Source organism: Oncorhynchus clarkii, chromosome 31, assembly GCF_045791955.1.
Source record: "Oncorhynchus clarkii lewisi isolate Uvic-CL-2024 chromosome 31, UVic_Ocla_1.0, whole genome shotgun sequence".
NCBI lineage: Eukaryota > Metazoa > Chordata > Actinopteri > Salmoniformes > Salmonidae > Oncorhynchus > Oncorhynchus clarkii.
This window is the reverse complement of record NC_092177.1, coordinates 13,692,167-13,705,479: the sequence shown is the minus strand read 5'-3', so window position 1 is coordinate 13,705,479 and position 13,313 is coordinate 13,692,167. Positions and strand designations below refer to the sequence as shown.

The 13,313-nt window shown below is 46.6% G+C and overlaps 1 protein-coding gene across 24 annotated transcripts in view; it reads right to left on the bottom strand.

Moving 5' to 3' along the window:
- The window catches only part of LOC139390939 (ankyrin repeat and KH domain-containing protein 1-like), a 65,447-nt gene that overhangs the window by 40,789 nt on the left and 11,345 nt on the right, over positions 1–13,313 (bottom strand). For 15 of the 24 annotated variants that reach the window (XM_071138349.1, XM_071138352.1, XM_071138368.1 and 12 more), the window contains exons 3-6: positions 4,009–4,165; positions 1,066–1,228; positions 726–873; positions 145–378 (exon numbers count right to left, since the gene is read on the bottom strand). In XM_071138349.1, coding sequence (XP_070994450.1) covers positions 145–378; positions 726–873; positions 1,066–1,228; positions 4,009–4,165 — 702 coding nt within the window. The remainder of the gene's footprint in view (positions 1–144; positions 379–725; positions 874–1,065; positions 1,229–4,008; positions 4,166–13,313) is intronic. The other 9 variants (XM_071138355.1, XM_071138358.1, XM_071138369.1 and 6 more) reach the window with 3 other exon arrangements.

Sequence of the window (13,313 nt, the reverse complement as noted above, 5' to 3'; positions counted from 1 at the left end):
AGAGAAGCAGAAACTATTATTTTGTTGTCTGAGACTATGAAGGTTGCATTGGGGGGGGCGATGTGAGCGAGCGCCACATGAAAACAACAAAAAAAAAACAGTCAAAGGGAACACTTGAATACTCCGACGAGAAGTGAAGAAGACCTTTGTAGCAGGCGAGTGTGAGGGCGCTCTCCTTGAACTCGTTGGAGTGTGTGTTGATCCCGGCGCCGTACTCCAGCAGAACTCTGGCCACCTCCACATGGCCCGCACTCGCCCCCTCCATTAGAGGGGTGTGTCCGTTCTCATTGTGATCCTCGATGTTGGCCCCCTCCTTCAGGAGAACCTTCACCACATCCACAAACCCCCCAGCACACGCATACGTCAGGGCTGTGTTACCTACAGAGGGAGAGAGAGACCATACGTCAGGGCTGTGTTACCTACAGAGGGAGAGAGAGACCATACGTCAGGGCTGTGTTACCTACAGAGGGAGAGAGACCATACGTCAGGGCTGTGTTACGTGTGTTAGGGATGTTTAGATTTAATGCAACTCAATGGGGCGAGATGGGGGCCGAGATGGGGGCCGAGATGGGGGCCGAGATGGGGGCCGAGATGGTGAATAGGGAGATATTGTCCAAGCAGAAATCTAAACATTTTGATTTGGACAAAAAATGATGACAAGAAATAACCAGACGCACATTGAGCAAGGCAGATGAAAAAGGATAAAGAAATGTGTGTATTCCTACCGGTGGAGGACTGTGCGTTGGCGTCAGCCCCGTGGACCAGGAGCAGCTTGACGATGTCGACGTAACCGCCGCTCGCCGCCGCCATCAGGGGAGTGATGTCACCTTTAATCCCCCGGTCCTCCACGTTGGCGTGCATGGCGAGCAGCACCTAACAACCAAGCACAGTAGGGGTCAGAGCTGTATGCTGTAGAGATTGTGGGGGACTGAACCGCATTCTGACATAACCCGCAAAAAGAGGACACCTTTCACGGAAGTTACTGAAATGACTTATTCAAAACGGTTGATTACACACTTGCGACAGACACACACACACGCACACTGCTCTCTCACGCACACACACCTGTGCGAGTTCATAGTATCCAGCAGAGCAGGCGAGGCAGAGAAGACTCTCTCCTTCCTCAGTGTGTTCGTTGACGCTCCGCCCCTCGTCTAGCAGCTTCCTCACGGCGTTCACGTCTCCGTCCGAACACGCCTCTGCTAGACTACGGCTGAAAATAACCAGACTGCTACAATTACTGCCACTGTGACAGGAGAACAAACACACACACACACACACACTTCGTAATCAAACAGTCACAATTACTGCCACACACCCCTGAGAAACACACACACACTTCGTAATCAAACAGTTACAATTACTGCCACTATGACAAGAGAACACACACCCCTGAGAAACACACACACAAAGCTCATAATCACACTTCTTTTATAACTGAGGGAAACTACCAGACATATGATGCTTGACTGAACTGTTTGATCGGGAAACATATTGATCACAGCAGTAATACATTGATTGACATTCAGATATTGACTGCTATATTCAGTTTGTCTCACATACTTGTCGGCCTGGCCAGCGTTGTTCTCTTCTCATGTATTGATAGATGTATTGACAGATGGACTGGGGTAGACACACATAGTTGAAGTCGGAAGTTTACATACTTAGGTTGGAGTCATTAAAACTTGTTTTTCAACCACTCCACAAATTTCTTGTTAACAAACTATAGTTTTGGCAAGTCGGTTAAGACATCTACTTTGTGCATGACAAGTAATTTTTCCAACAATTGTTTACAAATTATTTCACTTATAATTCAGTGTATCACAATTCCAGTGGGTCAGAAGTTTACATACACTAAGTTGAATGTGCCTTTAAACAGCTTTGGAAAATTCCAGGAAACGATGTAATGGCTTTAGAAGCTTCTGATAGGCTAATTGACATCATTTGAGTCAACTGGAGGTGTACCTGTGGATGTATTTCAAGGCCTGCCTTCAAACTCAGTGCCTCTTTGCTTGACATCATGGGAAAATCAAAAGAAATCAGCCAAGACCTCAGAAAATAAATTGCCGACCTCCACAAGTCTGGTTCATCCTTGGGAGCAATTTCCCAATGTTCATCTGTACAAACAATAGTACGCAAGTATAAACACCATGGGACCACGCAGCCGTCATACCGCTCAGGAAGGAGACGCGTTCTGTCTCCTAGAGATTAATGTACTTTTGTGAAAAGTGCAAATCAATCCCAGAACAAGAGCAAAGGACCTTGTGAAGGTGCTGGAAGAAACAGGTACAATACTATCTATAAGGATAGCAAGGAAGAAGGAAAAAGCCACTGCTCCAAAACAGCCATAAAAAAGCCAGACTACGGTTTGCAACTGCACATGGGGACAAAGATCACACTATTTGGAGAAATGTCCTCTGGTCTGATGAAACAGAAATAGAACTGTTTGATCATAATGACCATCGTTATGTTTGGAGGAAAAAGGGGGAGGCCTGCAAGTTGAAGAACACCATCCCAACCATGAAGCACAGGGGGTGGCAGCATCATGTTGTGGAGGTGCTTTGCTGGAGGAGGGACTGGTGCACTTCACAAAATAGATGGCATCATGAGAATGGAAAATGTGGTGGATATATTGAACAACATCTCAAGACATCAGTCAGGAAATTAAAGCTTGGTCGCAAATGGGTCTTCCAAATGGACAATGACCCCAAGCACACTTCCAAAGTTGTGGCAAAATGGCTTTAAGGACAACAAAGTCAAGGTATTGGAGTGGCCATCACAAAGCCCTGACCTCAATCCTATAGAACATTTGTGGGCAGAACTGAAAAAGCATGTGCGAGCAATGAGGCCTACAAACCTGACTCAGTTACACCAGCTCTGTCAGAAGGAATGGGCCAAAATTCACCCAATTTAATATGGGAAGCATGTGGAAGGCTACCCAAAAAGTTTGACCCAAGTTAAACAATTTAAAGGCAATGCTAGCAAATACTAATTTAGTGTATGTAAACTTCTGACCCACTGGGAATGTGATGAAAGAAATAAAAGCTGAAATAAATTATTAATAAATAAACGATTATTCTGACATTTCACATTCTTAAAATAAAGTGGTGATCCTAACTAACCTAAGACAGGGAATTTTTACTAGAATCAATTATCAGGAATTGTGAAAAACATGAGTTTAAATGTATTAGGCTAAGGTGTATGTAAACTTCCGAATTCAACTGTACTTGTCGGCCTGGCCAGCTTTGAGTGTGTTCTCTTCTCATGTATTGATTTACAGACTGGGGTAGATACATACTTGTCGGCCTGGCCAGCTTTGAGTGTGTTCTCTTCTCATGTATTGATTTACAGACTGGGGTAGATACATACTTGTCGGCCTGGCCAGCTTTGAGTGTGTTCTCTTCTCATGTATTGATTTACAGACTGGGGTAGATACATACTTGTCGGCCTGGCCAGCTTTGAGTGTGTTCTCTTCTCATGTATTGATAGATGGACTGGGGTAGATACATACTTGTCGGCCTGGCCAGCTTTGAGTGTGTTCTCTTCTCATGTATTGATAGGTGGACTGGGGTAGATACATACTTGTCGGCCTGGCCAGCTTTGAGTGTGTTCTCTTCTCATGTATTGATAGGTGGACTGGGGTAGATACATACTTGTCGGCCTGGCCAGCTTTGAGTGTGTTCTCTTCTCATGTATTGATTTACAGACTGGGGTAGATACATACTTGTCGGCCTGGCCAGCTTTGAGTGTGTTCTCTTCTCATGTATTGATTTACAGACTGGGGTAGATACATACTTGTCGGCCTGGCCAGCTTTGAGTGTGTTCTCTTCTCATGTATTGATTTACAGACTGGGGTAGATACATACTTGTCGGCCTGGCCAGCTTTGAGTGTGTTCTCTTCTCATGTATTGATAGGTGGACTGGGGTAGATACATACTTGTCGGCCTGGCCAGCTTTGAGTGTGTTCTCTTCTCATGTATTGATAGGTGGACTGGGGTAGATACATACTTGTCGGCCTGGCCAGCGTTGAGTGTGTTCTCTGCTCTCATGCGCGTCAGGGCGGCAGCCGCCTCGTCCAGGGCACAGCTCACTGACGACGTCAGCCTCCGCAGCACCTCGGGATCTGCAAACGCTTTACCATCCGCAGTTGACAGTTTACCAATGCCTTCCGGGTTAAAGGTCATCACAGGAAACACAGGCATGGGGGCAAAACCACACCAAAGAAGCCAGGCAGGTGATCGTAGAGGCAAGTCCAGCCACAGCCAATCCAATCCAATGTTAGTAGCAGCATTCATAACAAAAAATACAAAACACAACACAAGCATGGGTTAGACAGGAAAACAGATTTGACAAGCTTAACAGTCTTGGGTATATACACTGAGTGTACAAACCATGACACATAGTGCTCTTCCATTAAATAAACTGACCAGGTGAATCCAGGTGAAAGCTATGATCCCTTATTGAGGTCACTTGTTAAATCCCCTTCAAATCAGTGTAGATGAACGGGAGGAGACACGTTAAAGAAGGTTTTTTTTAAGCCTTAACACATTTGAGACATTGTGTGTGTGTGTGCCAAGAACTGCAACGCTGCTGGGTTGTTCACGCTCAACAGTTTCCTGTGTTTATTAAAAATGGTCCACCACCCAAAGGACATCCAGCCAACTGGACAACTGTGGGAAGAATTGGAGTCGACGTGGGCCAGCATCCCTGTGGAACGCTTTTGACACCTTGTAGAGTCCATGCCGCGACGAATTGAGGCTGTTCTGAGGGCAAAAGGTGTTCCTAATATTTTGTACACTCTGTGTATGTCTATATGTCCAAACGTCTTGGTCTAGAGGCATTTTCACATGACGTAAAGTATTTCCACCTTTCCCCCTGAGAAGCTAGGTGAAAACGTAGACATATGTCCTCCACCGACTGACCCAGTCCTCACAGATCTAACCCCTGGGGGCTACACGAGAGTCTAAGCAATGGGTTAGGGTGCTACCTGAAGGGAAAAGGACTGGCTAGTGTCTAGGGGGCTGGCTAGTGTCTAAGGGGGGTGGCTAGGGGGGGTAGGTGGTGCCTAGTGTCTAGGGGGGTGGCTAGTGTCTAGGGGGGTGGCTAGTGTCTAGGGGGGTGGGTGGTGGCTAGTGTCTAGGGGGCTGACTAGTGTCTAGGGGGGTGGCTAGGGGGGTAGGTGGTGCCTAGTGTCTAGGGGGGGTAGGTGGTGCCTAGTGTCTAGGGGGGTGGCTAGTGTCTAGGGGGGTGGGTGGAGGCTAAGGGGGTAGGTAGGTGGTGGCTAGTGTCTAGGTGGGTAGGTGGTGCCTAGGGGGGGTAGGGAGTGTCTAGGGGGCTGGCTAGTGTCTAGGGGTAGGGGGTGGCTAGTGTCTAGGGGGGTAGGGAGTGTCTACTGTCTAGGGGCTGGCTAGTGTCTTGGGGTAGGGGCTGGCTAGTGTCTAGGGGGGTGGCTAGTGTCTAGGGGGGTAGGGAGAGGCTATTGTCTAGGGGGGTGGCTAGTGTCTAGGGCCATACGGGGTGGCTAGTGTCGAGGGTGCTGGCGGGTGCCTAGGGTCTAGGGGGGTGGCTAGTGTCTAGGGGGGTGGCTAGTGTCTAGGGGGGTAGGTGGTGGCTAGTGTCTAGGGGGCTGACTAGTGTCTAGGGGGGTGGCTAGGGGGGTAGGTGGTGCCTAGTGTCTAGGGGGGTGGCTAGTGTCTAGGGGGGTAGGTAGGTGGTGGCTAGTGTCTAGGTGGGTAGGTGGTGTCTAGTGTCTAGGGGGCTGGCTAGTGTCTAGGGGGGTAGGTGGTGGCTAGGGGGGGGGGGGGGGGGGGGGGGGTAGGTGTTGGCAAGTGTCTAGGGGGCTGGCTAGTGTCTAGGGGGCTGGCTAGTGTCTAGGGGGGTAGGTAGGTGGTGGCTAGTGTCTAGGGGGGTGGCTAGTGTCTAGGGGGGTAGGTAGGTGGTGGCTAGTGTCTAGGGGGGGGTGGCTAGTGTCTAGGGGGGTAGGTAGGTGGTGGCTAGTGTCTAGGGGGGTGGCTAGTGTCTAGGGGGGTGGGTGGTGCCTAGGGGGGGTAGGGAGTGTCTACTGTCTAGGGGGCTGGCTAAGGGCCAGAAGGGTAGGGGCTGGCTAAGGGCCAGAAGGGTAGGGGCTGGCTAGGGGCCAGAAGGGTAGGGGCTGGCTAGGGGCCAGAAGGGTAGGGGCTGGCTAGGGGCCAGAAGGGTAGGGGCTGGCTAGGGGCCAGAAGGGTAGGGGCTGGCTAGGGGCCAGAAGGGTAGGGGCTGGCTAGGGGCCAGAAGGGTAGGGGCTGGCTAGGGGCCAGAAGGGTAGGGGCTAGCTATGGGCCAGAAGGGTAGGGGCTAGCTAGGGGCCAGAAGGGTAGGGGCGAGGGGCTTGGGGACCTATATGCTAGCTGGGCTCTGTCTTGTGAATTATACATGAGACCTAGCCTGGTGGACTAGCACTGTGTGTAGAAGGTGTTGGACAAGAAAGGCACAGCAGGGAGAAAAGCAGGAATGTCATACACGAGTGTGTGTGAGTGGGAGAGAGGGAGGGAAGAGAAAGCCAGCAGAAGAGAGGGAGAGGACCGAGATGCAGGGAAGGGAGGGAGGAGAGCAAAAGAGAGAAGCAGGCAGGAGGGAAAAAACAGATTTTGTTCCGTTAACATAATGAAGGACCTCTTTCACAAGGACCAAGACACACTTCCCATCCAGGGAGGCCAGCCAAGCCAAAACTGTGTGCGTGTCCGTTGACATGAGACAAGGGACAAAGTGAGATCATGCTAGCAAGAGAAACCCCCCCCCACCCCCCCCACCAAAAAAAGAAAAAAACGCCAAAAGAATCAGAAAAAAAGCAAAATTGGGTTCAGAGCTCAAGACAGCAGCCATACAGTACGGCACCATCTATGTACCAGAAAAGTTTAGAAGTGGGTGGGTCCGGCCAGTCAGTGTTTATATCACCACTGTGTGAGTGAGTCTAAACTTAGCCGACACCTGGCTGTCAGAAGGATTTTACAATGTTTCCCCAGGCGGGCAGGCAGGGCAAGTAGTGGAGGGCTGAGGTCTGGGTGGTTGATTGTTGTGTTGTCCTGTCTCAACAACATCACCACGGCTTTTGACCATAAGCAGTACTGTGCGGCTGTTTTTTACTGATCTGGCCAAAGCCTTTGATTCTGTTAACCACTGCATCCTGATCAACACAGTCAGCGACCTATGGTTCTGAGGATTAGCCTAGTTTGAAAACTATTTCTCTGGCCGTGTACAATCCAAGGGGCCTGCTTTCTAACCCACTGGCTGTATCTACGGGAGTTCCACAAGGATAGATTCTTGGGCCGACCCGATTCTCAGTGTATATTAAGAATGTTGCGCATGCTTCTGGTGACCCTGATCCACCTTTATTACACTATCCTGTACACAACTTGCCCCTCCCTGAACACGTAACCACCCTACAACATAGCTTTAACATCCAACATACCTTCTTTGACCTTACCAATACCAAAAAAAGGAAATGCATGCTCTTCAACCGGAACTTACCTCAACCTGCCTACTCTCCTAACATTCTCAACCTCATTCCATACACACATCACCCACCTATAGTTTAAAATTTACATCTAGAATTGGTTTCCTAAACCGCAACAGAACATCCTTCACCCACTCTGCCAAGCACACCCTTGTAAAAATGATCATACTGCCAATCCTGGACTATGACGATGTAGTTTACAGGCTTGGCCCCAAAACAACTTGTCTTTTACCATATTGCCATACACTTTGTTTACCAGTGCCCCCTTAAGCACTTATCACTGTGGCCTTTACACCCTGGTCAACTGTCCCTCGTTACATACACGACACCGGGACCACTGGTACCAATTTACTTACAAGTCCCCCCTCTACCTCAACATCTCCACTACCAATAGCAACCTGCTCTCTGGAATAGGCATTGGACTGGTCATTCCAAGCCCAGCACTTCCTGTGGCCATCAATCGTTCCAGTTTTCACCGCCAACGACTGGAACGAGCTGCATAAGACCTTCAAACTTGACACATACAAGCCACCACACTCCATTAAAAACATTACCTGATCTGCTGACTGATCAATATGCCTGCTGATCATTGTCTGCATTGTTGCCATTTTTGCCTCCTGTTATTGTGGTATTTCTGCACTAACCCAGTGTGACTGTTTCTCATTAGGGCGGCAGCTAGCCTAGCGGTTAAATCGTTGGGCCAGTAACCAAAAGGTCGCTGGTTCGAATACCCGAGCATTCAAGGTGAAAAATCTGTCGATATGTCCTTTAGCAATTAACTCCAATTTGCTCCAAGGGTGCCGTACTACTACGGCTGACCCCGTAAACCACCAGGTACTACTACGGCTGACCCCGTTAACCACCAGGTACTACTACGGCTGACCCCGTAAACCACCAGGTACTACTACGGCTGACCCCGTAAACCACCAGGTACTACTACGGCTGACCCCGTAAACCACCAGGTACTACTACGGCTGACCCCGTAAACCACCAGGTACTACTACGGCTGACCCCGTAAACCACCAGGTACTACTACGGCTGACCCCGTAAACCACCAGGTACTACTACGGCTGACCCCGTAAACCACCAGGTACTACTACGGCTGACCCCGTAAACCACCAGGTACTACTACGGCTGACCCCGTAAACCACCAGGTACTACTACGGCTGACCCCGTAAACCACCAGGTCACTGCACCTGTAAACCACCACATCACTGCACCTATCTGGTATATGACAAAACATAGTCTTCTAGAAATAAATTGGGCGAATGTGAAAAAGGATTTTCATGCGTTCCACATGTAGAGGAATAATATGCAAATTGACCCATAACTCCACCTAAAACAACAACATAGATTGACACTAGATGACCACAAGCAGTAAAATTAGATTTAAAAAACAGATGAATTTTTTTTCTTATGGAACAGCGGGGACTGTGAAGCAACACAAATATTGGCACAGAAACACGCATGCATATACACACACACATGGATTTAGTACTGTAGATATGTGGGAATGGTGGAGTAGGGGCCTGAGGGCACACAGTGTGTTGTGAAATCTGTGAAAGTATTGAAATGTTCTTAAAATTGTATACATTGCCTTAACTTTGCTGGACCCCAGGAAGAATAGCTGCTGCTTAGGCAGCTAATGGGGATTCATCACTAAAAAAAATTTTTTTTTTTAAGAATGTGGACACCTGCTCATTGAACAACTCATTCCAAAATAATTGGCATTAATATAGAGTTGGTCCCCCTTTGCTGGTATAACAACCTCCACTCGTCTGGTTTTCCACTAGATGTTGGAACATTGCTGAGGGGACTTGCTTCCATTCAGCGACAAGAGCATTAGTGAAGTCGGGTACTGATTTTGGGAGATAAGGCCTGGTTCGCAGTCGGCATTCCAATTCATCCCAAAGGTGTTCAATGGGGTTGAGGTCAGGGCTCTGTGCAGGCCAGTCAAATTCTTCCACACGGATCTCAACAAACCATTTATTGTATGCTGTAGCATTAAGATATCCTTTCACTGGAACAAGGGGCACGAACCATAAAAAACAGCCCCAGACTATTGTTCCTCCTCCAAACTTTACAGTTGGCACTATGCATCGGGGCAGGTAGCGTTCTCCTGGCATCCGCCAAATCCAGATTAATTCGTCGGACAGCCAGATGGTGAAGCGGGATTATTCACTCCAAGAAAACGCTTCCACTGCTCCAAAGTCAGTGGAACAGGTTGAGAGCTTCAAGTTCCTTGGAGTCCACATCACCAACAAACTAACATTGTCCAAGCACACCAAGACAGTCGTGAAGAGGGCACAACAAAACCTATTCCCCCTCAGGAGACTGAAAATATGTGGCATGGGGACCTCAGATCCTCAAAAGGTTCTACAGCTGCACCATCGAGAGCATCCTGATTGGTTGCATCACTGCCTGGAATGGAAACTGCTCGGCCTCCGACCACAAGGCACTACAGAGGAGTGCGTACGGCCCAGTACATCACTGGGGCCAAGCTTCTTGCCACCCAGGACCTATATAATAGGCTGTGTCAGAGGAAGGCCCTAACAATGGTCAAAGACTCCAGCCACCCTAGTCATAGACTGTTCTTTCTGGTACCACACGGCAAGCGGTACCGGAGCGCCAAGTCTAGGTCCAAGAGCTTCTACCCCCCAAGCCATAAGACTCCTGAACATCTAATCAAATGGCTACCCGGACTATTTGCATTGCCCCCCTCTTTTACACTGCTGCTACTCTCTGTTGTTATCTATGCATTGTCACTTTAATAACTCTACCTACATGTACATAGTACCTCAACTAACCAGTGCCCCCGCTATTGTTATTTTACTGCTGCTCTTTAATTACTTCTTACTTTTATCTATTATTCTTGTCCTTATTTTTTTTAAACTGCATTGTTGGTTAGGGGCTCGTAAGTAAGCATTTCACTGTAAGGTCTACCCGTTGTAATTGATCTTAGGCTTGTGTGCGGCTGCTCGGCCATGGAAACCCATTTCATGAAGCTCCAGACGAACAGTTCTTGTGCTGACATTGCGTCCAGAAGCAGTTTGGAACTCGGTAGTGAGTGTTGCAGCCGAGGACAGACAATTTTTATGCGCTTCAGCACTTGGCGGTACCATTCTGAGCTTGTGTGGCCTACCACTTCACGTTCTTGCTCCAAGAAGTTTCCACTTCACAAAAACAGCACTTAGTTGACCGGGGCAGCTCTAGCAGGGCAGAAATTTGACAAACTGACTTGTTGGACAGTTGGCATCCTATGACGGTGCCACATTGAAAGTCACTGAGCTTTAAGGCCATTCTACTGCCAATGCTTGTCTATGGAGATTGCATAGCTGTGTGATTGATTTAATACACCCGACAGCAACGGGTATGGTTGAAAAAGCCAAATCCACTAATTTGAAGGCGTGTCCACATATTTGTGTGTGTATGTAATAAATAAATAAATGTAAATAAATAAAATGTAAATAAATAAATAAATAAATAAATATATACATACATACATACATACATACACACTTGATGATGTCGGAAGTTTAGATATACTTAGGTTGGAGTCATTAAAACTCATTTTCAACCACTCCACAAATTTAGTCCAAACAAACTTGCCAAATAGTTTTGGCAAGTTGGTTAGGACATCTAATTTGTGCATGACACAAGTAATTTTTCCAACAATTGTTTACAGACAGATTATTTCACTTATAATTCAGTGTATCACAATTCCAGTGGGTCAGAAGTTTACATACACTAAGTTGAATGTGCCTTTAAATAGCTTGGGAAATTCCATCAAATGATGTCATGGCTTTAGAAGCTTCTGATAGGCTATTTGACATAATTTGAGTCAATTGGAGTTGTACCTGTGGATGTATTTTAAGACCTACCTTCAAACTCAGTGCCTCTTTGCTTGATAACATGGGAAAATCAAAAGAAATCAGCCAAGACCTCAGACATTTTTTTTGGACCGCCTGGTTCATCCTTGGGAGCAATTTCAAAACGCCTAACGGTACCACGTTCATCTGAACAAACAATAGTACGCAAGTATAAACACCATGGGACCACGCAGCCGTCATACCGCTCAGGAAGGAGACGAGTTCTGTCTCCTCGAGATTAATGTACTTTTGCGAAAAGTACCAATCAATCCCAGAACAGAAAAGGACATTGTGAAGATGCTGGAGGAAACAGGTACAAAAGTATCAATATCCACAGTAAAAAGTCCTATATTGACAACTTGAAAGGCCGCTCAGCAAGGAAGATGCCACTGCTCCAAAACAGCCATAAAGAAGCCAGACTACGGTTTGCAACTGCACATGGGGACAAAGATCACACTATTTGGAGAAATGTCCTCTGGTCTGATGAAACACAAATAGAACTGTTTGATCATAATGACCATCATTATGTTTGGAGGAAAAAGGGGGAGGCCTGCAAGTCAAAGAACACCATCCCAACCTGTGAAGCACAGGGGGTGGCAGCATCATGTTGTGGGGGTGCTTTGCTGGAGGAGGGACTGGTGCACTTCACAAAATAGATGGCATCATGAGAATGGAAAATGTGGTGGATATATTGAACAACATCAGTCAGGAAATTAAAGCTTGGTCGCAAATGGGTCTTCCAAATGGACAATGACCCCAAGCATACTTCCAAAGTTGTGGCAAAATTGCTTAAGGACAACAAAGTCAAGGTATTGGAGTGGCCATCACAAAGGCCTGACCTCAATCCTATAGAACATTTGTGGGTAGAACTGAAAAAGTGTGTTTGAGCAAGGAGGCCTACAAACCTGACTCAGTTCACCAGCTCTGTCAGAAGGAATGGGCCAAAATTCACCCAACTTATTGTGGGAAGCATGTGGAAGGCTACCCGAAACATTTGACCCAAGTTAAACAATTTAAAGGTAATGCTACCAAATACTAATTGAGTGTATGTAAACTTCTGACCCACTGGGAATGTGATCAAATAAATATAAGCGGAAATAAATCACAACTATTATTCTGACATTTCACATTCTTAAAATAAAGTGGTGATCCTAACTGACCTGAGACAGGGAATTTTTACTAGGATTAAATGTCAGGAATTGTGAAAAACTGAGTTTAAATATATTTTGCTACGGTATGTAAACTTCAACTGTATGCATATAAGTGTATATATTATTTTTTTGTAAATGTTGTATATTTTATGTATTTGTACCTTCTCTCTGTATACAGTGTGTTCTATGTTTGTGGTATTGTGTGTTGTTCTGTTCTCTGTATACACTGTGTTCTATGTTTGTGGTATTGTGTGTTGTTCTGTTCTCTGTATACAGTGTGTTCTATGTTTGTGGTATTGTGTGTTGTTCTGTTCTCTGTATACAGTGTGTTCTATGTTTGTGGTATTGTGTGTTGTTCTGTTCTCTGTATACAGTGTGTTCTATGTTTGTGGTATTGTGTGTTGTTCTGTTCTCTGTATACAGTGTGTTCTATGTTTGTGGTATTGTGTGTTGTTCTGTTCTCTGTATACAGTGTGTTCTATGTTTGTGGTATTGTGTGTTGTTCTGTTCTCTGTATACAGTGTGTTCTATGTTTGTGGTATTGTGTGTTGTTCTGTTCTCTGTATACAGTGTGTTCTATGTTTGTGGTATTGTGTGTTGTTCTGTTCTCTGTATACAGTGTGTTCTATGTTTGTGGTATTGTGTGTTGTTCTGTTCCCTGTTGTACTGTTATGCCTCTCGGCCAGGTCGTCAATCTAAATGGGAATTGGTTCTCAATTGACTTGGTGAAATAAATCATTAATGCAGCTCAGAAACTGCGTCCGAAACGGCAGCACATTCCCTACATTACCTGTGGGATAG